Source organism: Zonotrichia albicollis, chromosome Z (genome assembly GCF_047830755.1).
Source record: "Zonotrichia albicollis isolate bZonAlb1 chromosome Z, bZonAlb1.hap1, whole genome shotgun sequence".
NCBI classification, from domain to species: Eukaryota; Metazoa; Chordata; class Aves; order Passeriformes; family Passerellidae; genus Zonotrichia; species Zonotrichia albicollis.
In genome coordinates this window covers 49,864,312-49,889,895 of record NC_133860.1, presented here as the reverse complement: position 1 = coordinate 49,889,895, position 25,584 = coordinate 49,864,312, and the positions used below count along the sequence as shown (strand labels likewise).

The following is a 25,584-nucleotide window of genomic DNA, read 5'->3' as shown; positions in this document are numbered from 1 at the left end:
TTTAGTAAGAGGAATAGTGAAATAACAGTGCTTTTACTTCTACCCAAGAGGCTTTGGAAAGATCAGTGGTGCCTTTTCCACACAGCTTTTATCCCTGCATGATGTTACTGATCTCTGTGACCTGTGCAGAGGTGACATATTTAAAGTCGTGAAAGATAGACCAGGTAAAGGCCAGGATTGCTCTTTGGCTTTACAGCCTACCGGCTGTGATAATGAGGGTTTAGGGATAACAAAAAGGGGTTCCCAACAGTTCCTGCTGGGAGTAGTAAAAGCATGTCACTAACACAGAGAGCATGATGGAAATGATGAATGAGGTCAGACTTCTGTCTGCAGGTTCTTGAGTGAGTTATGAAATACTGTCTGATAAGTTACTTAAGGAATTATCCAATCAAAGCAAAATGGTTGGTACTAAAGCAATAAAACTGAACAAACAAGAAATCAGAGCAAGATAAGATGAGGAAATGGTTGCCTGGAAAGCAGAGCAACAGCAACCGTAACTGGCAATTGATGCTGACAAGTCTTGTCTCACCTTTTTTTTTCTTGGCTCTCACAGGAGCCCCATTTCCCTGTTTCCTTAAAGTGAGGACCAGACGTCCTACCAAAACATCTTCTCCTTAAGTGCCTCATCTCTGTTCTGCTTTCAACATTGTCTGATTGCAGGTTCAAGAATTTGACAGTTCTGGAATCTGAAAGCTCAAGAGTTTGATTTTTTTTTTAAATTATTTTTTCTGTACTAGTGCATATATTTTCTGTCATACCTATTTTGGTCCTACACATCTTAAAAAAGCAGGAAATGTCTCCCTCACTTTTTATTACTAGTAGTTTAAAAAAGCTCCATATTAATTGATGATTTAACTACTCCATATAAAATGAAAATTACATGCACTATAAACCAAGTTTCACAGAATTCACTGCAAAGAGCAAAGAAGGTTCAGTTTTGTGCAGAACTTCCGTGGCTCTTTTTAGAAGCCAAATCAAGTTTTGTTTATTAAGATATTATCAGATAATAGCCTGTAAGGTCTCTCTGAAGAGAATGCACTATATGTGTTTTGGAGTATATGTGTTTTTGTTTCCAGTCTTCAATAAGCAGTTTATCTGTTTTCACAACAGGTGGAGTTTGAGGTGCATGACTTCTACTTTGAAAGGAGTTCACCAATCACTGTGCATCTGTCTATCAGAACAACAGATACAAATGCCCCACGGGTTTCGTGGAATACAGGTGAGATCTCTTATGCTAAGTTAATTTTGCTTCAGAATCAATAACATTTTGGCACAAATATTTGACAAAGCTCTAAAAATCAGATTTACGCCTGGAGTCTAAGGATCATTAAAGTGAAGGAGCAGAAATCTATTTTCCCCTATATCCATTTTGGAGGGAACATGTTACAACAACTTCAAAAAGATCTAATGACTTAACTGGAATGAAAAATAAAGAAAAAATAGAGTTACAGGAAAACTGTGATTTATTTATATAGCATTTTCTTGAAGAATGGACTGTACATAAAAAGTTATGAATATTAAGGGCTACTACTATGGAATAGGAAGAATGGGGTAGCACGTAGGAAAGACCAAGGCTTGTTGGTGTTGTTTAAAGTGGAAGTGTGGAAAAATTAACAAATAGGAAAAAGGGCATGATATACCACCATCACTTAAAGCCTGGAAACCTTACAGGGTTAGGTCTAATTCAAACAGATTTATAATGCCTGCACTGGAAAGGGAACAGAGTCTCTCATCTAGACTGCATTGATATTTAATCATCAAAAGGAAAAAATATAAGATCAAACACGTCTAGAAGTTAACACCAGGGAAAGCACAGTTTTCCTATGGTAGAAAAGGAAAGGATCTGAGAAGAAGGCGCCTCATGTCTTCCAGAGAAACCTCACCTGAAATGACTGTCTAGTTAAGAAGGAGCACCTGTCCTCTCTCAGGAAGATAAACATATGTTTTTAACTCACTAAAAAATCTAAATGCCCAGTTTCAGACATTGTGAGATTTCAAGTGCAATGCTCCTGTCAGTGCGAATGTCCAGAAATGTGCCTCATTAGATTATCAGATAATTAGAAACCAGATGTCAAGGAAATTTCCTGCCTTACCTTTCAGATACCCCTCCCTGTGAGCCACAATTGCACTAGCCAAGACTGAAGCCGTTGCACTGCTGGGACTGAAGCCATCCACAGCAGGTGGCTCCAGTGACCTGATGGATGTCCTGCTTGACTTCCCACACTCACCACACACACACAAACAGACAAGTTTCTGCTGCTGGCTCAGCCTGGGTTTCCCATATTGGAATCCTTGCTGTCTGTTTCCTTTATGTAATTTAACTGTGGTGCAGCACCACAAAATTACCTCAAACTGGGGGTCTGCAGGGAGGGACCCCAAACACAGGAATCCCTGTCTTTTATACCCCCACAGTCTGTGTGTTCTTGTTCCAGTGGTGATATTTGTTCTTGTTGCAGTCTCTGGGTGACCAGACAGACCCCATGCCCTCTTTTAGACCAGACACACCCATGCCCATTGATGGTTCTTGGCCTGGGGCTCCAGATGTTTCCCTCCCCCCAGGACACAATGTGCAACTTACACGTGAGGCTACCTGCAGTAGGTGCATTTTGCAACATCAGAATTGGTTATTTCTCTAAAAAAGATTCCTTAAGGACAATGAAAAAATTCAAGTATGTCAGAAGCTGTTGTCAGACTTTTAGGTGGCCTTAAAATCATAGCATTATAGAAGTATTAAGGTTGAAAAGAACCTCCAAAATTATCTTCATTTGAATATCACCACGCCCACTAAATTATATCATGAAGTGCCTTGTCTGCTTATTTTCTGAACACTTCCAGTGATGGTGACTCCACTACTGCCCTGGGGAGCTTGTTGAAAAGCTAAATAACTCTTTCAGAGTAGAAATTTTTCCTAATATCTAAAGCTTCACTGGAATGCCTTTCACACATAGATGTGCAGATAGAATTAAATATTCTGAGTTTTTTCCTCTGGTTGGAAACACTTTTAGAAGTGTTAGATGCTGACAGTAACGTAACTCTCTGCTCTTTGTAGGACTCAACCTGCTAGAGGGGCAATCCCGACCCATCACATGGCAGCACTTCCAAATTGTAGACAACGATGACATCCAAAATGTTCGCTTGGTCACAGTTGATGGCTTACAGCACGGGCAGCTCTCAGTCAGAGGTAGGTAATTTCAACTGCAGAGACTGGAAAAATCTCCTCGGTGATAAAACAAGAGCTCTGCTCCCTCTGCTGACCACCTTCCCCTGCTACAACCACGCTATTCATGTGTATTAAAACAGGAATGTTCAAAAAATTCAATATTTAAACCTTCATTTTCTTAATGCATGTTTACACTCCAAAGGGAAAATTTTAAAGAAATCAGCTATGCTTTCATTAAGAAACATGATTTTGGAGAAACACAGTCAATACATTTTCAGTTCTTACTTTTTTGCTTGCAGATGTTAAGGAATGCCAAGTGATTTTGTTTTGTTGGCAAATAGAGACAGCATTTGGATATAGTTGTTACTGGCAGCTTTAAGGTTTATTTCAAAAAGTTGAAAATAAATTAGATTTCTAAGTCATTAGCCTTCTGCATTATCAATATCACTAGTTCTACTCTCCAGCATATCAGTCATCACAGTGCTTGGGGAAAAGGTTATGTAATGGAAATCACTCTGGGCTTGGCAGGGTGGGAATACCTAGCCATGATCAATGCTGAGTTTTTTTGGTAGTTGAATGTGTTCATGTAAATTGCATAACCTAAAGATGTAAAGAAGCTATTTAAAGAAAAAGAAGGGTGGTGTTTTGAATATAGCAGATACAGAACTATTCAGAAGTAAACTTAACTCCAGGGAACTCCGGACAAGTAGTCCACTGTGCGAATCTATAAAAATCAGGAAGTTTTAAGAAGGCAGTAAAAAGACAGTGTCTGCAAGATCATCCTCCTGCAGATCTGCAGGCAGGAACCGTGTGCTGGCAGCAGTGCTGGGTGGGTTGCAGCAGAGCTAGCAGCGCTGTCTCTCCCCAGAGACAGTGCTAGGGAGGCAGTGCAGCCAACCAGGGCCCATCTCCTGCGGCAATCCTGCCTGTGCATACTGAGCTTGAGGGCTTCTCAGGCTACCATACAGCCAGAGGTGGGTATTTTATCTCCAGTGACTGTGCCTTATTCTCTTTTGGCGCTCCTCATGACAAGGAAAACATCTCCACCTATTCTGGGAATTGTCTTTTTGTAGGTAAAACCTTAGAGGAAAGCCTGGCTTGTTTTCTTGGTGGCCCTGGGGAGATCATACCTTTTAGAGCCAGCTTGCAGTTCATGAATCCTTTAGCTTGCCTTAATATTTGTCTGTATGCATAACATTTCTAGTGAAGCAGAGGTATAAAACTGTCTTATGACAGACCATAACCTCAAAATACCAAAATCCCTACATCATTGTATTTTACTTAAAATGAAGTACTGATCTTTAAGTATAAATATATATATTTGATATATTCTTTGATGCTTAAAATGCCTGTAAAATGCTCTGATGAGAAAGTAGAAATTAAAGTGGAAACAATCACAGTTAAAAATCCTTGAAATCTCCACATACCTTTAGTGACATTTGGAGGATTTTCTCTGCTGTCACAGTTACAAATTTTGCATTCTTATTAGCTATTCCAACTCCTACAACCTTTTATTTTGATAGGTGAAATTGCATTTGATTTTTCTAGTTAGCAACATGCTATTCATATCTCTCCCTCAATAATCTTCATATTAGTGGAAAGATACTTTTTTGGGCTGAACCACATATTTTTGATGCGCTTTCTTCCACTGTTTTAACAGGAGGGAAAGGATTCATGTTCACTGTCTCTGACATTCAGGCTGGAGTTGTCCGCTACCATCATGATGACAGTGATTCTACTAAGGACTTTGTGGTGTTTAGAATTTTTGATGGTTCCCACAGTATTCGCCATAAGTTTCCAATAAATATCCTCCCTAAAGATGACAGCCCTCCATTTCTGATCAGCAATGTGGTCATTGAAGTTCACGAGGGACAGACAATCCTGATTCAGCGCTCCATGCTCCATGCTTCGGACATGGATTCCAGTGATCACTACATACTATTCAATATTACCAAGCCACCACAAGCAGGAGAAGTCTTGAAGAAACCAGGACCAAACTTGCTAGGTAATGAAGCACATGTACAAATTTTTCTTTGTCCCCTCCTTTTAAAAATACAGTACATGTTACAGTCAGAGACCTTATTTTGGCTCAGGACAAATAGTGGCAATTTTGGACTTATTCAATTGTAGTGTAAAACCCCAGCACTAATTAATGTTGATCTCTGCACTAGCATAACTGTTCCTATGTACACAATTTATCCTGTAATTTTTCCATTTTGAGTCCATTTTCCTGCAGTTCTTTACTCCAGAAAAAGTATTGGTGTGAGTTTGTTTGCATGCAAGGATCTGTGACAAAGTCAGAGCTAAGACATGATCCTAATTATGCTAAATGATGAGAAAACTCTTCTTCCATGTAATAACCCAGAAATTCCTGTGCTAGGCTGTAGAGGCTGCTAGTCCTGCAAATTCTGTTCTGACTTTTTAACAGGGCTTTTGGCCTGTTTGCTTCATTTTTGAATGATCTTTAACTGACACAGAAAAGAACTTGATGGTGATCTTCAGAGAATGTGGAAGACAATGAGAGAACATTTTGAAGGACTTGCTCCAGTTAGGGTGAAAAAGAGGACATTACACCTCTCCAGTTACTTGGACAACTAACTGCATAACTTTAATGTAGTATTAAAGTCATGGACTGTTAAATAGAAGATGAATTTTTCATTTCAACAGGGTATTCTGTTAACAGTTTTCTTCAGAGGGATCTATTTAATGGAATGATTTATTATCATCATTTGGGAGGAGAAGTATTTGAAGATTCCCTTGAGTTTGTGCTATGTGATAGTCATGACCCTCCAAATCTCTCAGAGCCACAGGTATGGAAAGGAAGCATCTTTGCAGTCTCCTGAATTTTTTCTTCAAATGGCTAATATCTTACATGTTCTGACAGGCTTTCAAATAAGACTTGTATAGATTTTTTCTGATGACAGTCATCACCAAAACCCGTGTTCTTTAGGGCTATTTCTTGTTCTTGCTTTCAATGGGGTAATTCTCCCTGGCTGATTAAAGTTCTTCAAAAAGTTTTCTTCCTATGCTATAAAACAAAATGTTGAAAACAAATCATATTTGGGGATAGTACAAGCAAATTAAACAACCATCCTGAAGTCAACTGAGAATAGACTATTTTTTTATGCAAAAGCCCAACATACTAAATTTAACTTTGCATTTAATTTAAAGGGAAACCTCTAAGATTCAAAAGCTTTGCCTTTAACTGTTGAACACCTCCATTAATCATGTGTTGATGATATGACATGACAGCCACATTCTGTATCTCACAGTCCAGTGATCCAATTCTGTGTGCTTGTTGGTTAACAGCTGCTTGGGACACTCTTACTGAGAGCAATGGCTGATGATTCTACTATCTCCCCAACTGCAGGTGATGATGGTTCACATTATCCCTGTGGATGACCAGCTGCCCAGAGAAGCTCCAGGAGTGACCCGCCACCTGGTTGTTAAGGAGACTGAGATTTCTCACCTAACTAAGAAACATCTCCACTTCATAGATGTGGAGGAGCAAGACAGGGAGCTCACATACACCATAACCACTTCCCCATTTTTCTCTTGCACCTATGGGTAGGTGCAACCTGACAAACCTTTCAGATGGGACTGGGGAATAACCCATGTAAGAGCAGTGGCCTCAGTGACAGTAACATACTGGTGCCTCAAGTTCTTCCTTTGTTTGTTGAAAGTGCAGGTGACAATAGCTGGATGCAGTTCTCCTGCTGATGATTAAGGGTAAGCTAGAGCCTGAAGGAAGAGACTAATACTCAGAGTAATAAAAAATAGGTAATTCATAGTTGACCTAGAAACAAGAAGGAGTAAACCTTGTGAAATACTTTCCTTTTGCTTGATATGAATTTTACACTGACCTTTGGGATTTTGTACAGCCTCAAGCACAAGTCACAGCACCTCTTCTAACAGTTAGAATGGGGCTGACCTGTGCCTGCCCCAGACTGAGACCAGGAGGTGCTGCAGCTTTTTCAAAAATACGTATCAGACACTCTTGATTGTGGACTAGGAAGATGTGGAGCAGAAAACAGGCAAAACACACTATGGGAGCAAGGGACGTATGGAATGAATGGGTGCAGTAGCAGTTTACATCACTGGTGATGTAATCTTGTTAGAACATCAGCAACAATTTGCTAAACGAAAAGTTTCAAATCCAGAAATTGCATGGTTTAAGCTGAAGATTAACACTTTCAATTTTGATCTCAAGCAGCAAAGGATAATTACGTAGCTGGGAGAGCAGGCTATTTTCCTAATCAGTCAAATAGCCACATGGTTATCCAGTTTGCTGGTTACAGCTGTTGGAAAGCTGGGTTGCTGGAAACCAGTTAATTTCAGAGTTTATAAGATGCATGAAACTAGACATAATTAATTTTTCCACTTAAAGATAAATGCAGGTGTGCGAGTAATAATGATAATACTGTGATAGACTAGACTTGCAGGTGGTGTAAATATTATCTGGGGTGTGTAGAGACACACTCACAGTAATTCGTGCTTATGAGATGATTTTTCATGATCATCATGAAAAGTATTTCTTTTGGTCAGTTTTCTGTGGTAATGTTAAAATGGATAACGAGGATGGAAGAAAGGAAAATATTTTTCCTTTCAATGCAGGTGGAAGTTTGAAGCTAATTTGAAATGCAAGATTGAGCTACATGGCTATTTTCCTTGTTCTTTGGTACTGCTAGCCAAGATGTGACATACATATTTTTGTGTAGCTACTCAGATGCTGGGAAGCTGTTTATGGTGGACACCATCCCCAAACTGGTCAAGGATCCTACTGCTCTTGCACTGCGGTCATTTACTCAGGTTTGTTATGCTACCTGATACCGTAATGAGTTCTAAACAATTTTTAAAAGTTACAAGTGTATAGCTTTTATTTGACAGGAAAATGAGAGGTGAAAACTGAGGAGCAGTACTATCACAATCTTTGCTTAAGAAGCTCAAAACGCTACTATTCCAGTACCAGATTTTAAAACAAATTTCTATCGTGTTTCAGTTTTTCAATATGTAAACACAAATATCCTAAAAGCAGCAGGGGCTACAATTGCTTGGGTAGGCTGAATTTGGCTTCAATGATGAAAGAGAAATGAAAAAGTATGAAAAATGTGGAAATGAGATCTTGAACACTTTCTTGCTTCATCTCAGTATCTCCTCCAGTAGATACCAGTAGTGCTGGATAGAACAGGCTAGAACAGACTTTTTCAGGATTTTGTAATTCAGTTTTCATGCATTTGTAGTTTGACAAATAAGTATTACTAAAGTGACCTGTTTTATATCCTGCTGTATGGTTAAAGTGGCATAATGATCATTGCAGAACCAAAATGAGAGCTCTGACCCTACAGAGGGTGCCTAATATGGGTATCTGGATGCAAGATTTTAATGTTCCTATCACTGGCCTGTCCTTGCCATGAAAGAGAGGGCATGCACTTACTATTCATACTAATGAGGGCAAATTCAGCTGCTATGGGAGATGTTAGGTTTTATGAATTGTTTATTTTAAAGTCACAGTTAGAAAAGGTCCTTGGACCAGCATTTTGACAGGGACCCGTAAAGAAGTTTAGGCCATGACCTCTGCTATCACTTCTAAACCATATCAGTATTTCTTTGCTAGAAGTTTGAGTACTTGAACGTGTACTCACCTAATTTGTATTTAAAGATGCATTTAATCAAGGTATGGCTAGTAGCTAAAGCATACAAAATTTCTAAAGTTTATTTTGATGGCTGGATAGCACCTAAACAGGGGATGATAAAGATCCCTAATGTCATGGATTATGAATATCCCCCCCATCATCTTCTCTTACATGTACCCTTCTTCTCTTTTTGTAGCATGCTGTGAACTATATGAAAGTTGCTTACATGCCACCCCTGCAGGACATTGGACCCGAACCTCAGCAAGTCCAGTTTGTTTTTTCTGTCAGCAATCAGCATGGAGGCACTTTGTATGGGATTTGCTTCAATATTACAATTCTTCCTGTGGACAATCAAGCCCCAGAGGTAGGGTAGGGTGTAGGGTAGGAAAGTGAGAAGGAAGGACTTGGAAATTGCTTTGGGTACAAACAAAATAAAATGTTCTGATTTTACTGAGTTTAAAAAAGAATTTTCCATGGTATCAGGGTTTCAGTCTTGCACACAGCTTGCATTGGGATAGGAGCACCAGGTGAGTGCTTCTCTAGTGAAGTCTAGCGAGTGTGCAAAATGTCATTTTCCTTGATAAGCAGAGGACTACCTTTGGCATCTATGTATCTGTACAAAAACATATATGTTTTGCATCTTGGTTAGCAAAACTGCATCCCTGTATTTTGTGTTGCTTATTGCCTTAGGAGGTCAGAAGCCTCCAGAAATGGGATGAGAACTAGGAGGCACATATCATAGCCCACTGTTGGTAATTTCGTTAGCTTTTTCTAACACAGCAGAAAAAGAGATATCCTGTGGCATATTTTTTTTTATTGTGTCACACATCTTTATAGCACAGCAAATGAGAATAACCCTGTTTGGTGTGCGTTTAGAGGTGCAGCAGCACGGAAAGCTCAGCATTTCTCCTCCCTGCAGGTTTTAGCAACCCCTTTGAGAGTGCAAGAGGGTGGCACGACCCCTATTACAGAGGGACACGTTCTCATCTCTGATTCTGACACGAAAGGAGAGCATCTCTTCCTGCTCCTGCAGAGGCAGCCGCAGCATGGGGTGGTGGAGCTGGATAACATTCCCATGAATGGAGGTGACAGGCTTTCCTGTGAGGACCTGCGTACCCTGGCAGTGAGGTTAGAAGAGTGGTGGCTGTCTTTTGTGGTAGCTGAGGCTCTCGGTTGAATGAGCCTGAAGTGGTGCAGAGCTCACCATAGCAGTGCTCACCATGGCTCTGGCAGAGCTGCTCCAGAAGAATGCTGGCTGAACCTTGGGATTGCAATGTCACCATGAAATGAGCATTGAGTGGCCAGGAAATGGAAGTCAGCATGTCTGCTGTAAATAGATTTCTCTATAAAAGCACTGCTTCATGCAGGTGAGGAGACAAATTCTGTACTCAGCCATGAAGTTCCTGTGAAGAAGACACTGGTGCCAGCTTTTTTCTTTTAAGAAAGTTGTGTGTTTATTAAGCTGGGTTTGTTTACAAGAAAACTTTTTTTAACATTAATTAATGTAGAGAAGAAAATTTTGCTTCTTTATTTGTGACAAAAAGAAGACATGACACATGCATGCAGAGTTAGAGCTCCCTGGCTCTATTTCCATCTCTTAGAAAGTAGGGACTCACCACAGTCCTGAAATACATGTTTTACTAAACACCTCACAAGTAGCCAGGACATAGATGACAAATCCTTAGGGAAATCTTTTTCCTGACTGATGGATGGTTTATTTTGGGAGTTTTCTTCTTGTAAGAGACCCCAAAAACCCTTTGGAGAAACTCTGATTCAGAATCACAGGGTTAGGTGTACACCCTTACACAGAGAGGGATACACATTGTAAGGCATGACCAGAAAGCATGGATTCTTTTTATCTGTGAAAAATTTGTGTAGCTCTGTAATCTTTTTTCCACAGATATCGTCATGACAGCTCTGAGACTCTCACTGATGAAATTTTCTTTGCAGCCTCAGATGGCACCCATTTTGTAGAGTTCATCCTGCAGGTCAAGGTCAGTGTGTGGTGTGTTTCTGAGAGCGGTTGTCTGTGTGGAGGCAAATGGTTGATTTTTGAAAGTCCTTGCATTACCTTGGAAACTGGAAGATAATGGATATGTTAGGCTTCCATTTCAACCATAGGTTTCAGGTTAATGTGGCAAAATTAAGAGTAGCTTTGACTTGCACTTTGTACTTTAACTGGGTTTTTTTTACTTCAGCTGGCTTCTTTTTGCTCATAGAGAAAGCTCAGTGTACTCTGACAGTGGCATCAAACTGTTAGCTTGGGCTGCAAAGCAGTGTACTGAAACAACTGGCTTCCACTGAAACGAACAGTAAGAAAACCTTAAATTATTTTTCTGATTAGGTGTTGCCTGTGAATGATGAGCTACCTGTTATGCAAACAGGCCTTGCTCCCGTGCTCCCCTGCCTGGAGGGTGAAGAAGTTGTGCTCTCCTCGGAGTACATTTATGCCACAGATGTGGACAGCAACGACATGGAGCTGGTGTTCCTGCTGGCCCGCCAGCCGCACCACGGGCTAGTGAGGAGAGCGGGCGCTGCCGTGGATCGTTTCTCCCAGGCTGATGTTGTTGCTGGTTTAGTCACCTACAAGCACACCAGTAAGTGAGCTAAGGACACAATTAGAATGAAAGGTGGTCAGACAAGTATTAGTAAAAAATATCTTAACGCTTTTGCAGAATTCCAGTAGGAACTTAGAAACCGTGCGTTGTGACTAGGGAAAAAAATAAACTGGCTTTAAAAAAGAGCTGTCTGATAGACAACCAACAAATGTTTTAATATGTTATCCAAATCCCTGCTTGAACTGAAAATTATATTGGAACAAGTATATGAAAGCACCATAATCCAGGAGGAACACTTTCACTGTTGCTGACAAAATGTCTTGGACTTTTTTGACAAAATTATTATTAAGTAAAAACTACAGTATTTTGATGTGCTTTATGACAGTAAAACCCCCCATTTTTACTTCTTCCTTGCCTCTCCAATCTAGAAGGCTATCTACTTTGGACAGCTCATAGTCTTTCCATACCACAAGATAAGTTCTGAGTTTCATAAAGACAAAAAAATGTTTAAAATGCTTTATTTTGTGGTTTTATTGTTAGTACCTTTTTTTTTTTTTTTTTTAGTTACTGGCAGAAATCAAGGGCTGGCAAACTTCCTTTCTTACTTAATTTTATCCTTTCATTGTGATTGATTTATCCTTTCTATGTCTCGGAATAGCAGCTTTAGTGGTTTTTTCCCCTGAAACACTCTGGTTTTCTCTTTAATGATTCTGTAATTCTGTGTTAGCATGGAGAATAGATGTGGTATTTTCAAGCTTGGCACTGTGTAAAATGAGCAGCTGGTATTTGAAAAGGAAGTACATAATTGTGGCCACCACCAACAAACTTTTCTTCTGCATTCCAAAGACATCACAAACTGTATTTCAATGACAATATTTTTCAGGGGCAATGAAGTTTTACTTCATTGTAGCGTAGGATGTAGCGTTTGTGGCTTTCATTTCCAAATTTCTAATATTAAATGTGCTGTCAGTAAGTATTACAAGAGAAGTCTGGGAGTCACTTTCCTTTCAGGCTGCTTATTAATGATATCTTGCAGCAATGCAAGACACAGGCTGCCAGAAGTGCTGACAGCTGGAATGCTCTGAGCCCACAGATGCTTCTTGCAAGGGGTGGCAGTTCCCAGTGCTGTATCAGCCCACATTTCAAATGTGATTGCATATAGGCATAATATACAGTACCGTAATAAAGTACAGCAATAAAGTACAGCCCTTGTTATAGTCCATTTTGTAAGGATAAGAAGCACATAAGAATATATACATTACTCGCTATATTAATATTTTTCTTTTTGAAGAGCGTGGATATTACCATTTGTCATAGAGGAAAACATATATAAAAGAAAGATTTTCCTACATTCCTTGATAAGAAGTGCAGAAAAAACACTTTCCCCACACAATATAAATTTTGTACGTACATTAGTGCACAAAGAACAGAATCTTGAGGACTATTAGCTGTGTTATTACAACATAACATAATATCATAACATTACAATTATAACATTATAATTACTATAACAATGCTAAGACTCTTTTCTACACCCTCTCATTATATCATAAAAGTGAGCTGGTTAAAATTAATTATTAACAACAAACCAAATCTCTAACCAAGCAGCATCTCACCACTCAAAATAAAGGATTCCAGTAATTTTGTTCTTGCTTTCTTTTTCTTCTGACTTGATATTGAAGACTGTCCTTGCAGGATAAAAATTAGTCTTCAGGAAGTTTTGGTAAATAATTTCTTCTAAGTTTTGGTGAATATTTTTTCACAGGCGGTGAGATTGGCCTGGCTCCTTGCATTGAGATCCTAACCTTGATTGTCTCTGATGGCGAGGCCGGCCTAGATGTGACAGACTGCTGTTATGATGGACTTCCTTCCCCCCCAGTTTCACGTGATGATCCCTTTCCTGTCTATGACCTTAACATCACTGTGCTTCCAGTGGACAACCAGCCTCCATCAATTTTAACCGGTGAAAACTTCTTCTCAATACAGCAGAACAAAGGGGGCTACCCAGCGCTGTAATGGCTAAAGACTCAGAGTGGCTGTTTTTGGTTTTGATTTTTAGCATTAGAAATAGTTGAGATCAGCATACAAAAGTTTTGTATCAGACTTTTCATCAATTTCATTTTCATTTCCTTGTACAGTCCAAACACCCAATCCAGCTGCCAGTGGAAGTCTGAGCTGGCTGCTCTTCAGCTGCATGCTTAAAGCATGCAGTTAGAGATAAGAACATTCAGATCTGCTCCCAACCATGTCTACATGCTAACTGCTGCATATGTAAGCTATGTCTAGGTAAAAGTGATCTATATCTTGTCCTTGAACTGAACTCATGGCTCAACAATTATTAGGTTTATACAGGGCAAAAGCATAACCATAAATAACCATAAATAGAGATATTTATTTACCTTTGTGTCTAGAGCACAAAACAGAAATTTCGGACAGAATCATTATATTTAATTATTTTAGCAAATAAAGACAAAAACTATACATTAATAGATATGAAGCGACATTTTCACAACTACACTTCAAAATCTAAGAAATTCAGTTATAATGGAAATAGAGTTCATAATGTACATCTAGTCCAACTGCAGCCCTTTATGTGAAATTTCCATCAATTTCCTGGGCTTTTTAGTGTGGTCTGTGGTGTACATATTAAAAGTATGTTTTCTATATGCTTGTGTCTTTCAATGTCATTTGTTTGTAAATATCAGGTATATTTTATGTATCTCAGAGACTATTTAAGCATATGTATGAGTAGTTTTGTAATTTGCAGGCGCTCACCCAAGTAATGTTCTGGAAATGAAGCATTGTCCCAGCAGGGAAATTAAGCAGTGATGCATCAAAAATTGTTCATTACGAGCAATTCTTAACAGCTCTCATGTAATTAATGCTCTGACAAAGAGAAGTAACAATTGTTCTTGAGCAGTATATAAACCATAGCTAATAACTTAAGCAGTAAAATAATTTCATGATCCTCTTCTCTACTTCTGTGATGGCAAAAGCAGAGATGTCAGTGAAAGCAGAGAAGAAAACATTAAAACAAAACCCCTCAGTAATTCAGTATTTGTTGTATTTCCACCCTTTGTTATTATTTCCATTCTTATTACCAAAAACAACAGTAAAATCAGCTCATGACCAATAATGCTTAACATGTTTTTTGTGTGCAGGTGCAAGCTTTGTGGTGGAAGAGGGCTCCTCAGCAGCCCTTACTACCAAACATTTGTTTGCCACTGACCCTGACACCGCTGCAGATGACTTACAGTTTGTGCTGGTTTCTCCTCCCCAGTTTGGTTACATTGAAAACATACTGCCTTCTCCTGGCTTTGAGAAGAGCAACATTGGGATAAGCATAGGTAAGTCTTAGCAATTTAGGATAATCAAGCAGATTAGATCTGGAGGGCTTGTGGAAAGCTCTGCAGTGGGCTCTGGTGGTGCAGATGCAGGTGTGGGCACTCATACAGACTTATGAGGAACGCAGGTGCTGACAAATGAAGAGCAGTGGGACTTTGTGGAGGAGTTCAAAGGGAGGCTAAAGCAATGCAAATGTGAAGAATCGACCCTTGAAGCAAACAAGGCAACAGTTGTTTTATGCATCCTGCTGAGATCTATTAGAAGTCATGATACGAGATACAAATCTGCTCTCCCTGCCTTCCTCTTCAGTCCCCCATGAAAGACTCCAGTGTCCCATCACCTACACCTCTGCCAATTAAATGCAGTAGCCTGAGTCCCACATTTGTTTCCAAGGCAAAGTTGCAGAAGTGCTAGAGGTGGTGTTTGACTTAGATGATGACTTCCCTTGTCCACTTTCAAACTGTGAAAGGCAGTTTCACCCTCAGCAGAACACATTGTAACATGATTTGTAATGCTATCAGCTTTTACCAGGCATCCTCAGCTGGAAACCTGTAATCACTGAGTCTTTAAGTTCTCATTTTTGTGGTCTGTCAGTCAAAATCTAATTAGAATAATGTAATCATAGAAACGTTAAGCTTGGAAAAAGCATCTAGTCCAGCGATTAACCTAGCACTATCAAGGAATCTTGGACCTTGGACCTCAGATATTTTCCTACCTGTTTTTTGAGTTGGTTTAATGTGGGCTCAGTTTTACAGTCTTAACTGAAAAGTGACAAGCTTCAGAATCCCACCTGAAGGAAAATTATGCATTTTGGGGGGTAAAGGGCTTGTTTCCTGGAGTAACATGCGCAACGTAACTCTTACCATCAAAAAATGACAAAGAACTTAAAAATTCAAGTTACTCATTTTTTGAAAAAAGACATAGTTTCAATTATTTTGATGCTGGATAAGACTAGGAGACATGAAAGTATTGTGCTAACTCATTTTCTTTTTAACATCTGTAGGTTCATTTCAGCTGAAGCATCTGAAAGCCATGAATATAAACTACGTTCAAGCCAGGCACGTGCGAATGGAGCCAACAGAAGACAAATTTGTACTTTATGTCACTGATGGGCTGCATCGCTCAGCAGAGACTCCATTTTTTGTACTAATCAGTCCAACCAATGATGAAGTTCCAGAATTCATAGCCAGGAATATTACTGTAAGGAAATAAGCAATATGTCTGTCATAGAACTACTTTAACCAGAAACCACTCTTTAATATAAATAAGAACATTGTCCTTCTGTTCCTCTGCATATTTCCCTTATTTTTTGTTGTTCAGCCTACTTCAGGAAACAGTCCAGTGAAATCCCATGTAAACCTATAAGACAGAACTTCGGTGGATAGGAGCAGTGCATAGATCTTGGAAACTTGCACTTATGTAAAAAGAAGTGATCAAATCTTTAAACAAATATGTGATCTAGAAAACAGTGAGATCTTCCATCTCCTTCTGCATTCCTAAGAGCTTTCACATTTTTACTAGAGTATTTTAAAATATTTCTTGCATAGCTTCTCCCCTCTCTGTAGACTGTCATTAATATAAATAATTTCATGAACAGAATGTAAACTTACTGCAAAGTAAAAAGTGGATGTATAAATCCATACGCATCGACATTTTTAGATACCTTGATATATTGAAAGGCATTCCCCTTTTTGAGCACTAGATTTGGCACTGATTTAATGCATTTTCTATTAATCTGGGCAAAATGATCTCCTTATTGCAACTTCTCTCTTTGTCACTATAACCACTTTCTCTGTCTCCTAAACCGGTTGAAATAAGAGGTTGGTTAAAAATCTTGGAAAGGGTGGATGAATCAAGAGATACACTTATGCACAAAAATACTCATGAAACCATGCTAGAATTGTATGATTTTTTTTATGTAAAAGAATTGGATGTTTTTTCTCTCATGTTCAGGTTCAAGAAGGGGAGATGAAAGAGCTGGATCTGTCTGTTATCAATGCAGTTGATCTGGATGTGCCTCAAGACCCTCTGGTGTTTGGGGTTGTGCAGATGCCCTCATATGGGTTTCTTATTAACGGTGTTCATGGCAGTGATGTTCTGCACTATAAAGAGTTAATTAACCATGATCACCACAGCCATGGGTTGCTTGTTCATGCCTTTTCCATGGAACTACTGAGGAATGGTAGGTGCAGCATTCTTCTTACAATAGTCTTTCATTATTTTGATGAGGCAAGCTGCACACCAAAGAAATGTTCATAATTTATTTATTCGCTTGCCTTATGTTTATTTTCAAGACAATATTTAGGAATGGAAGTTGTCCATATTTAATGCTGTCCTTATCTATTGATTTTAGAAACTGTCTATAAAATCATCCTGAGAGACCTCTGTATTGAAAAGGGTAGTAATATGAGTAGGAAAATCACCTGTTCTGAAAAGAAATAAAAGGAATAATGCAACATAATTTAACATCATCAAATAGATTTGTAAATGTTTTACAGTACCTGGAATAGAGAGACAGCAAGACTGATTTAAAGACACATTAACTGCTCATGAGGTTTCTTCAAATGATCACAGAATTGTAAAATATTTTAGGTTGGAAGGGACCTTTAGGGGTCAACTAGTCCACCTCCCCTCCCATGGCCAGGCACAAATTGCACTGGACCAAGTTGCCTAAAGCCCCATTCAACCTACCTTGAACACTTCCAGTGTTTCACAACCTCTCTGGACAAACTGTTCCAGCGTCTCACCACTCTCACTGTAAAACTTTTTGTCCTTATGTCCAACCTAAACCTACTCCTGCCCCTTATTATGTCTACAGGCATTGGTAATAAGTCTCTCTATCTCTCCTATAAGCCTTCTTTAGACATTGAAAGGCTGCAATATACCATATGTCTAGCAATAAACATACAAATTGGGATTCCACAGTTTAGCATGAGCAGTCAGCCTGCTTTAAAGCAGCAAATCTGTTTCAAGTACATGTAATGAAAAAGTGTATTTAACAGTGCAAGGAATATGGTGGATCCCTCCTGACTGTGGCTATTTAGTAAAAGATGGAATCTATCACTATAGAGAAGCATGAATTCAATACCGTCACTCAAATTTCAGTTCAGCCCTCAAAAACCAAGGAAAGATTTTTTTGTCTCTCTGTCTAACATGAGCCTCCAGAAATATCAGGAGTCCACCCCAATTTCTTCTGCCTTCCCAAGTCTTGGTTTTGACTTTCTTTTTTGGCTTTTGCCTGTTATCCACAATGGTGATTGAGCCATCTTTAGCCTATAACATCTGATTGTCCATGGTCATAGATACAAAGCCAGCTGTCCTTCCAAAGGTGTCTTCAAAGTTCCCTGAGGATTATTTGAAACACAGGAAAGTGTTGCCTGGCAGTTTCACCCTCTATATAGTTCCCATAGAATAAGGAGAGAAGAAGAAATGTACCTTTTTCAGATTGTCAGAGACTCCTTTTTTGGACAGTCACTCCTTACTTAGGTCAGGCTGGTGATCCTGAGTCAATAGTATGTTGCTAGATCACTGATCAGCAATGGCTCATCAAACTCATCTTCTGATAGCTAAGGCAAGTTTGTTGATACCCTAGCATATGGAGAGAGGAGATGGAAGAAAAGTGGCTGAAGCAGAGTGAAGTGATGAGAGGGATTTTGCAGGAAAAATAAATCTTTCCATTTATCTCACCCATTGTCCCTCTTCCTCTCTTTCTCCCGTTTTTATCCTCTTCCTGTCTCACATAGGAATGAAGCTGATGTACATGCATGACAACTCTGAAAATCTCACTGACAGTTTTAAAATTCAACTATCAGATGGAAAACATAAAGTCCTCAGAACCATTTCAGTAAACATCATTCCAGTTAATGATGAGAAACCAGCACTGAGCAAGTAAGTCACGTTTCTGTTCCTGACAGTGGGATGTTTAGACAAAATGATGGAAAATAGAACAAAACACCAAATCATAGAATCGTGCCATTGTTAAGGTTGGAAAAAGCCTTGAAGAGAATCAAATCCAGCCACCAGTCTAGCATCCCACCATGTTTACCATTAAACAATATCTGGTGTCTGACGCAAAGAGGAAGCCATAACAATCAAGAGAATAATGTCAATAAAAATGTTTCTGTATAGGTCTCTTTCTATCAGCCTATTTAACAAAAAAATTTTTACTGAAAGGAGAGCTTTAGTGTTGCTTAGTGTTGCTCTACATTAAGCAAATAGAGGAAAAATAAAAATTTGGGGGGAAAAATTTTGGTTGTTTCTTTCATAAGTTTCTTCAAAGTGTTTGCCAGCTGTTGTATTTCTGCTGAACACTGACCACCATGGTACTGCTTTTCTCTTCCCTAAGACAAAGACCTGCCTAAAATACCTCTTTGAAAGCAGCTCTGGATTTTGGAATGGGAGGATCCACAAGGCTGAAGCAGGGGAAGGGCTTTCTGAATATAATTCTCTTCTTTTATATTCTAAAACTTTTCTCTGCCATAATTCAACTGCTGCAAAAGTACACGCTGACTTCCTTTACACTTCAAAGCTAGGAGTCATAAATGAATTAGACATGATAAGAAATTGCCTGGCAGACCATATAGATAGATAGGCAGCTGGCTGCAAGAGAGCCAAACCTCCTGGGCATTTTAAAAAGGAGTTTATCCCTTGGGATCTCCAGCTGATGACTTGTCATAGAGCATCAGGACCTCCATACTTGTGACTGTTTTCCAGCCCCAGACTGACAGACAGGAAGCTAAGAGTTCAAAGGTTTTTGGGAATAGCTCTGAAACTCTAAAGTTTGCATATCAGACTCACAACTGCCTCTAAGAAGGGAATTTCTGATCCGTCAGGGTATTTGCCTACTTTCAGATCAGAGTGATTATTATTTTTTTACCAGGTAGAACTTCCTGCAATGACAAATATCAGTTTCTTAGTTAAAAGATTTTCAATGACCACATAATGCTAACATTTGAGAATTTTCAGTTAGAATAAAGAGTATAATTTATGTATGCATATATTATATACAGGTAATTATTGATAATTACCTATTTGTTCCTCACATGCTATAGCTAATGATATGCCATTTTCCAGCCCCTCTCTGTGAAATAAGATAATGAAGTGCAAGAAGTCAAGTGTTTTTAGCTTTGCCCAGCTATATCCAGAAACTGTTGCTTCCTTGTCTAGCAATATTAGGTCTCACCACTTGCCATTCCTGTGGTGAACAATTTCATAGATTGAAAAATTTACTCCCAAAATAGCTATTCCTTTATAAGAAGGAATAGCTGTTACCCCTCCACTTAGATGAGATGTGTGGCCAGTATTTAAGCAGTATGCTTTAGGAAAATGTTCAATTTGACACTGAGGTGATTTAGCCTGCCACATTCAGTCACTACATGTTCTCTATAGGGTACAGAGTTCCTTATACTAGTGCAGTTTTACAGCTGAATATTGGGCAGTACTTGAAAGCTTTTCTTAACCTTTTGATCTTGGGGCACTGTCCACCCCAGGGATTTTCAGCTCTCATCTCCATTAGTTATGGTCAACAGACTGAAGAACCTGTGATGGGATGTTTTTGCCTGGCAAACAGTGCCTCTTATTCAGAGGGATTGCCAAAACCTCAATCTGTCACCTCTTGGATTGCATCCTGTAACAGACAGTGCCCTTGGGGAATGTAAAGCCTTCACACATTCCTCTTGAGAGCTTCTTCCCAAAATGAGATGTGGGTGCTAGAAGGAGTACAGAGAAGAAGCCACTTAGATATGGTTGTGTCTCCTACAGATAAAGGTGAGCCTTGAAGACTAGTTGTTTGAAAGACAGTCATTTCCTAAATGAGCAATCAGTCCATTAGAACCACTATTGCTGTGCTCTATATTGGCAGTAATAATGCAGTCTACTGGTTTACATTGTCTTATTCCTATAAATTGTATAGAGGTGAGCAGAATAGGGTACAGGGGAATAAGAGATATGTTAAATCAGTGTTTTAGGTATCTTTGTTGTTTCTTACCATTGTAAGGAGAAGCTTGTCTGCACTGCTTGCTTTTTTTACTCTTTTGAACTGAAAAAGGCTACCTCCTATTCTCTCTGAAATCGTAATTTCTCTCAGCATTTGGTTAATCCATATTTCTGGCAGAGAAATTACATGTTGAAAAGGTTCCTTTATTGCATCAATACATGACTTTTAATTTTTTCAGGAAGAACGATATAGAGGTGAACATAGGTGAAACTCATATAATTTCTAGTGCTGTTCTGTCAGCAGAAGATAAAGATACCCCCAGGGAGAGAATTTACTACTTATTTGAAAGACTTCCAGAAAATGGTCAGCTTCAACTCAAGGTTAGTCTTTGTACTTCAACAAAAAGCAGGCATGCAAAGAACTCTCTCTTTTTAGGGCAAAATGAAGTTCATTTTCCTTTTCTCCCAAATGCCTGTCATTTTCTGAAGTAGACAGCTTGGCCAGCTTAATTGTTGAAGGAGCAACAACAATGGTGCTGTCCCAGAGGCTTTGGCATTAAAACCCAGATCCTGAACAGGAGAAGATGGAAGGTAAAAAACATGGCAGACCAACTGAGGTGAAAATTGAGAGAGATTCTGGAATAATAATCCCACAAAGGGGGAAAATCAAGCTGGGGGGAATGGGGGAAAGTCTCTGGTTAAAAAATCCAACCCTTACTTCAGTTACTTCAGGGTTCAGAAGGCATGGAAGGAGTTGCATGTTAAAGAGTGAGTAATACCCCACCAACTAGAAGAAAAGCACAGGGGGAAAGAAGGGAAAAGGAAGATGATAGAAAGGATGTGTCAAGAGGAATCACAAAAATTAAGATTAGAAATGGAAGGCGAGATGATAATCTGTTGACCTAAAATAAGAAAAAGGAAGAAAGATTGAAAAAAATGCCGCTTTTAAATAGTGTGCCTATGTGATAGAAATAAAATTCTGTTTCTAAATCTTTTGAACTTGGAAAGCATTTTGATGCTGGATCTCAACATCAATCTGTGGATCACATGAGACGAACTTCATGGATCAGTTTAATTTAGAGTACTAGGCTATCTTCAGAAAGGCACAGAATTTTATGGTGTAAGTCGGGGTTTTTTAGGTTTTTTTGTTTTGTTTTGTTTTGTGGGGGTTTTTTGTTTGGTTGATTTTTTGTTGGGTTTTTTTTGTTGGTTGGTTGGTTGGCTGGTTGGTCCAAAAATCAACCCCAAAAGGTTTTTCTTTTTGCAGCTGAGGACCTCTGGGGCTTAAAACTCCCATGCTCCCTGAAGCTATTTCTCATACTGTTTTAGCTATGATTTCAGGTAGGATCAAGAGCAGATTTGTGAAATTAGGAAATAGAAAACATAAGCTGGGTCAGGAACTAATTTTCATCTTGGTGTCTGACTGAGAAGTGTGCATAAAATGATTTCCCAGAGTAAAAGTGGCTAAACTCCATATTCCTATATTATTAATGATCATTGTATCTTCTCCAGCCTTATATCTGCTGGAAAAAAACTCCAGTTATTTGCTGCCCTTCAAAACATACTATGAGGAAAGAGCCTATAGAAGGAAAGCCAGGTAGCTGCCACTAACAGCCTATATAACTACCAAGAAATACAATTAACTGAGAAAGATGCATGGGTGATTATCAGTTAATGAAGGATGCTTGTGTTTTCCAGGTAGGACAAGGATGGGTTACTCTCCTAACTGGAATGAAGTGCACTCAGGAAGAGCTGGATATGAACCTTGTGAGATATGTCCACACAGGAACTGCAGGGTCCAAGAAAAAAGACAGCTTCACATTTTACCTCTGGGATGGGTACAACAGATCTCCAGCTGTGGACTTCTACATAAACATCAAGGACTTGGAAAAGGGTAAAGATCCACTAAACTTGATGTTTTACAGTGCCTGTTTCTGAAACCAAGATATTTGAGTATGTGTCCTGCTCCTTTCCTTATATAGGCTCCTTATATAGCCAGTGTTCCTGCAGATCCTGTAAATTTAACTGCTCGGATTTCACTGTTGGCCAGGTCCTGGGATCTGAAAAGGCTCCACTGAATACAATGTGTTCCACCTTGCCTCCCAGGACTACCAACTGCTTTGCAAATAGAGCTAAACATATCTTTCTGAAACTAGCTTTATGTCTGAGTAAAGCAGCAGAGAAAAATGGCAAGAATATAAAAAGTAGGCAAAAGACTGTTCAGAAACGCTTGGTCTTCCAGCTTATTCTACAGTCTTAGGGTCTCTCTTTTTTTTTATTTCCTCTCTATTAGAAACATAAAGGTTTACCTGACAATGTTAAGATTGGAAGACGTGTCAAAAGAGTCTGTGGTCTCTTCATCCTTGGCCTCAAAAGGGTAATAGTTTTTAGGTTCCAACAGGATAAAACCCCAAGCATTGTGGCAATGGCTGATCTCATGGCTGACCCTGCTTTGAGCAGAAGGTCAAATAAAGATATCCTGAAGTCCCTTCCATGCTGAATTTCTCTATAATCTTAAAGTCTTTTAGTTTTTCTTACCAGTGATGGCTTTCCTGTGGCTTAAAAATGCAGAAGAGATCATCCAGTTCAACATGACTATTTTAGTGGTATTTTGTCTATTCTGCAGGAGACATTGCTGTTTTTACAAAACTCCTTAGAGTGCCAAAAGGAGACCACAGCTGCATTACAACTGATGTCCTCCTTGCATTGGATGGTACTGGCAGGCCAGAGGAGCTCCTTTATGTGATAACCTCCCCACCCCAGTATGGACAAATAGAGTATGTCAGCTATCCTGGCATTCCCATTACGAGCTTCAGTCAAATGGATGTAGCAAGACAAATTGTCTGCTATGTTCACAGAGCCAAGGCAGTTGTTCGTGAAGATACATTCAGGTAAGGGGTAGTACCCCACCCCCTAAGCTCTTCCCCTTGAATTTTTGAGGTATTTAAAAAACTTGCACTACGCAACTCCCAAAAAAACACCCAAAAGGCCCCAAAATAATTTATTAAAAGAGCTGGAGGCTCTGTGTGAATTCCCAATGTGTATACAGCACATCTATTTCTACAGCAATAAATATAGTTGGGAATGCTTTGGAAATAAATGAATTTTCTCATTGACCCTGAAAACATAATCAGAGACACATTTACTCAATACCAGCTTCAACATTATTACAGCACCCGGACATACACAGCTGTTAAGATTTGAGCGAGAGAGAAGGATTGAGAACATAGTTGGTGGAATTTTCCTTTGGTTTCTTGCTACAGCTGGATGTGGTAAAGCTGGTCCATTCAGGTATTAAATAAAAGCTTTCTTATCTGTGAGGTTATAATTCATCATATTAATTTGATTATGGGTTTTTGAATCCCTAAGTATTCTGGAATATAATGAAAACCAGTGCACTTAATCTATTTTGACATTATCATTGGCATGCCATTTTGACATGGAAATTCATATAGATTCTTGAAATTTTGAGGTAAATCCGTAGGTTTACCTACAGGCCCAGTTCAGTAGCCTAATGATAATTATTTTCACCTATTTCTGAAATTTTCCACTTAGAACAGTTTCGACTAGGTGCATTCATTCTGTTCTTAAATGAAGCTCTCTTGGTTATAAAGTAGAATGATGCAATGAATTATCATCAGATAAAGAGCAGATGTTCTGTGGACAGTTTTGTAAAAAAGGTCAAAAACAGGGAAAAGAAAAAGCTCAAAAAAAAGGAAAATGTTTCTAAAAGAAGAATGCTTACTTTTTGCTAATATTGGTAATTTTCTCTGAAAACAGCTTTTGACAGAAGATGGACTTACTGTAAAATTCAAAATTAAGAGATTATTATTTTTCATTTGTGACTACTAAAAATTGAAGAATTGACTCCTAAGAGCTGAAATTCAGAAAAGACTCCTTTTTAAACTCTCCTAGAATAGACTTCTGATCTGAATGGCTTTTTCTGTGAGGCATGATGAATTACAAGAACAAGATGTTGCATCATCCAATTTGAGAATTTTTTTGCAGACAAGTCAAGCAAGTTGGGCATGGAGACATCAAATAAATCTCCCTGTGATACTGGGTCAGGTAGCATTGTCCAGACTTAGCCCAAAAGTAATTCTCAAACTTTCCTCAGATTAAACATTTTTAACCATCCCTTCCACTGCATTCAGTGTGCTGGAATTTCTTGTTAGGAGATTTGTCTGATTCATTTGTACTCACTACAGAAAAAGTGAGAAAATATTCCCTGGTTTTATGTTTTTTAACTGTGAAACATGTTCACCCAAACTAGAATTAGATTATTCAAGTAAGGTCACAGTCATGCAAGCCCTAGTTTGGGCAGTGTAGTATAGTGCCTTGTGTCAGTATGGCTCCCATATCACACTATTAAAAACAGATCGAGCAATTCTAGGCAAATTTCAAGTGTGAATAAACCAAATGTTTTCTGTTTAGGCCAATGGCTAAGAAACAAACCAAAAAGTCAGTCTTATTAAAGTGAGGTTATGATGCTTTAATAAATATTGATATTTGATAACTATTTTAATCCCAATAATTAAGTTCCTTGATGTTATAATTTGGAAAATAATTTGGTTTTGTCTACACATATAAATATTCTGGCAGAACAGTATTATTATTTCAACAAGGAATTAATTAAATGGGTGATTGTGGGAGGAGGAGGAATTAACTGACCAGATTTTTACTTCCCACTAAAGTACTTCCTTCAGACATAAATTTACCTATATTGTTTGGTGCTGTTGGCCTGGAAGAAAGATTTGGCAGTGCTTGTTTGGACAGATGACTTCAAGTGATTAGCAACCTGACATCAGATGCTGGCAGCAGAATGCTAAAGGAACATGCTAATGTCCTCCATTTTGACATGCTGGCTCGATTTTGTAATGAGTTGGCACTATTTATGATTCCATTTTTATCCTTTAAATGCCATGACAGATGGTAGATCCTGTAGCCAACTCTA

General features: G+C 38.8%; 1 protein-coding gene across 14 annotated transcripts in view; it reads left to right on the top strand.

The window, feature by feature from the left end:
• Positions 1-25,584, top strand: part of FREM1 (FRAS1 related extracellular matrix 1) — a 65,198-nt gene that overhangs the window by 13,264 nt on the left and 26,350 nt on the right. For 5 of the 14 annotated variants that reach the window (XM_074532706.1, XM_014267864.3, XM_074532708.1 and 2 more), the window contains 18 exons: positions 1,111-1,219; positions 3,050-3,181; positions 4,821-5,165; positions 5,828-5,970; positions 6,531-6,727; positions 7,879-7,969; positions 8,990-9,157; positions 9,713-9,921; positions 10,694-10,787; positions 11,138-11,390; positions 13,117-13,314; positions 14,513-14,698; positions 15,700-15,896; positions 16,650-16,878; positions 18,440-18,584; positions 20,870-21,011; positions 22,329-22,524; positions 23,257-23,521. In XM_074532706.1, the coding sequence (XP_074388807.1) occupies positions 1,111-1,219; positions 3,050-3,181; positions 4,821-5,165; positions 5,828-5,970; positions 6,531-6,727; positions 7,879-7,969; positions 8,990-9,157; positions 9,713-9,921; positions 10,694-10,787; positions 11,138-11,390; positions 13,117-13,314; positions 14,513-14,698; positions 15,700-15,896; positions 16,650-16,878; positions 18,440-18,584; positions 20,870-21,011; positions 22,329-22,524; positions 23,257-23,521 (3,299 nt within the window). Of the gene's footprint in view, positions 1-1,110; positions 1,220-3,049; positions 3,182-4,820; positions 5,166-5,827; positions 5,971-6,530; positions 6,728-7,878; positions 7,970-8,989; positions 9,158-9,712; positions 9,922-10,693; positions 10,788-11,137; positions 11,391-13,116; positions 13,315-14,512; positions 14,699-15,699; positions 15,897-16,649; positions 16,879-18,439; positions 18,585-20,869; positions 21,012-22,142; positions 22,228-22,328; positions 22,525-23,256; positions 23,522-25,584 lie in introns of those variants that run through there. The other 9 variants (XM_074532707.1, XM_074532712.1, XM_074532714.1 and 6 more) reach the window with 7 other exon arrangements.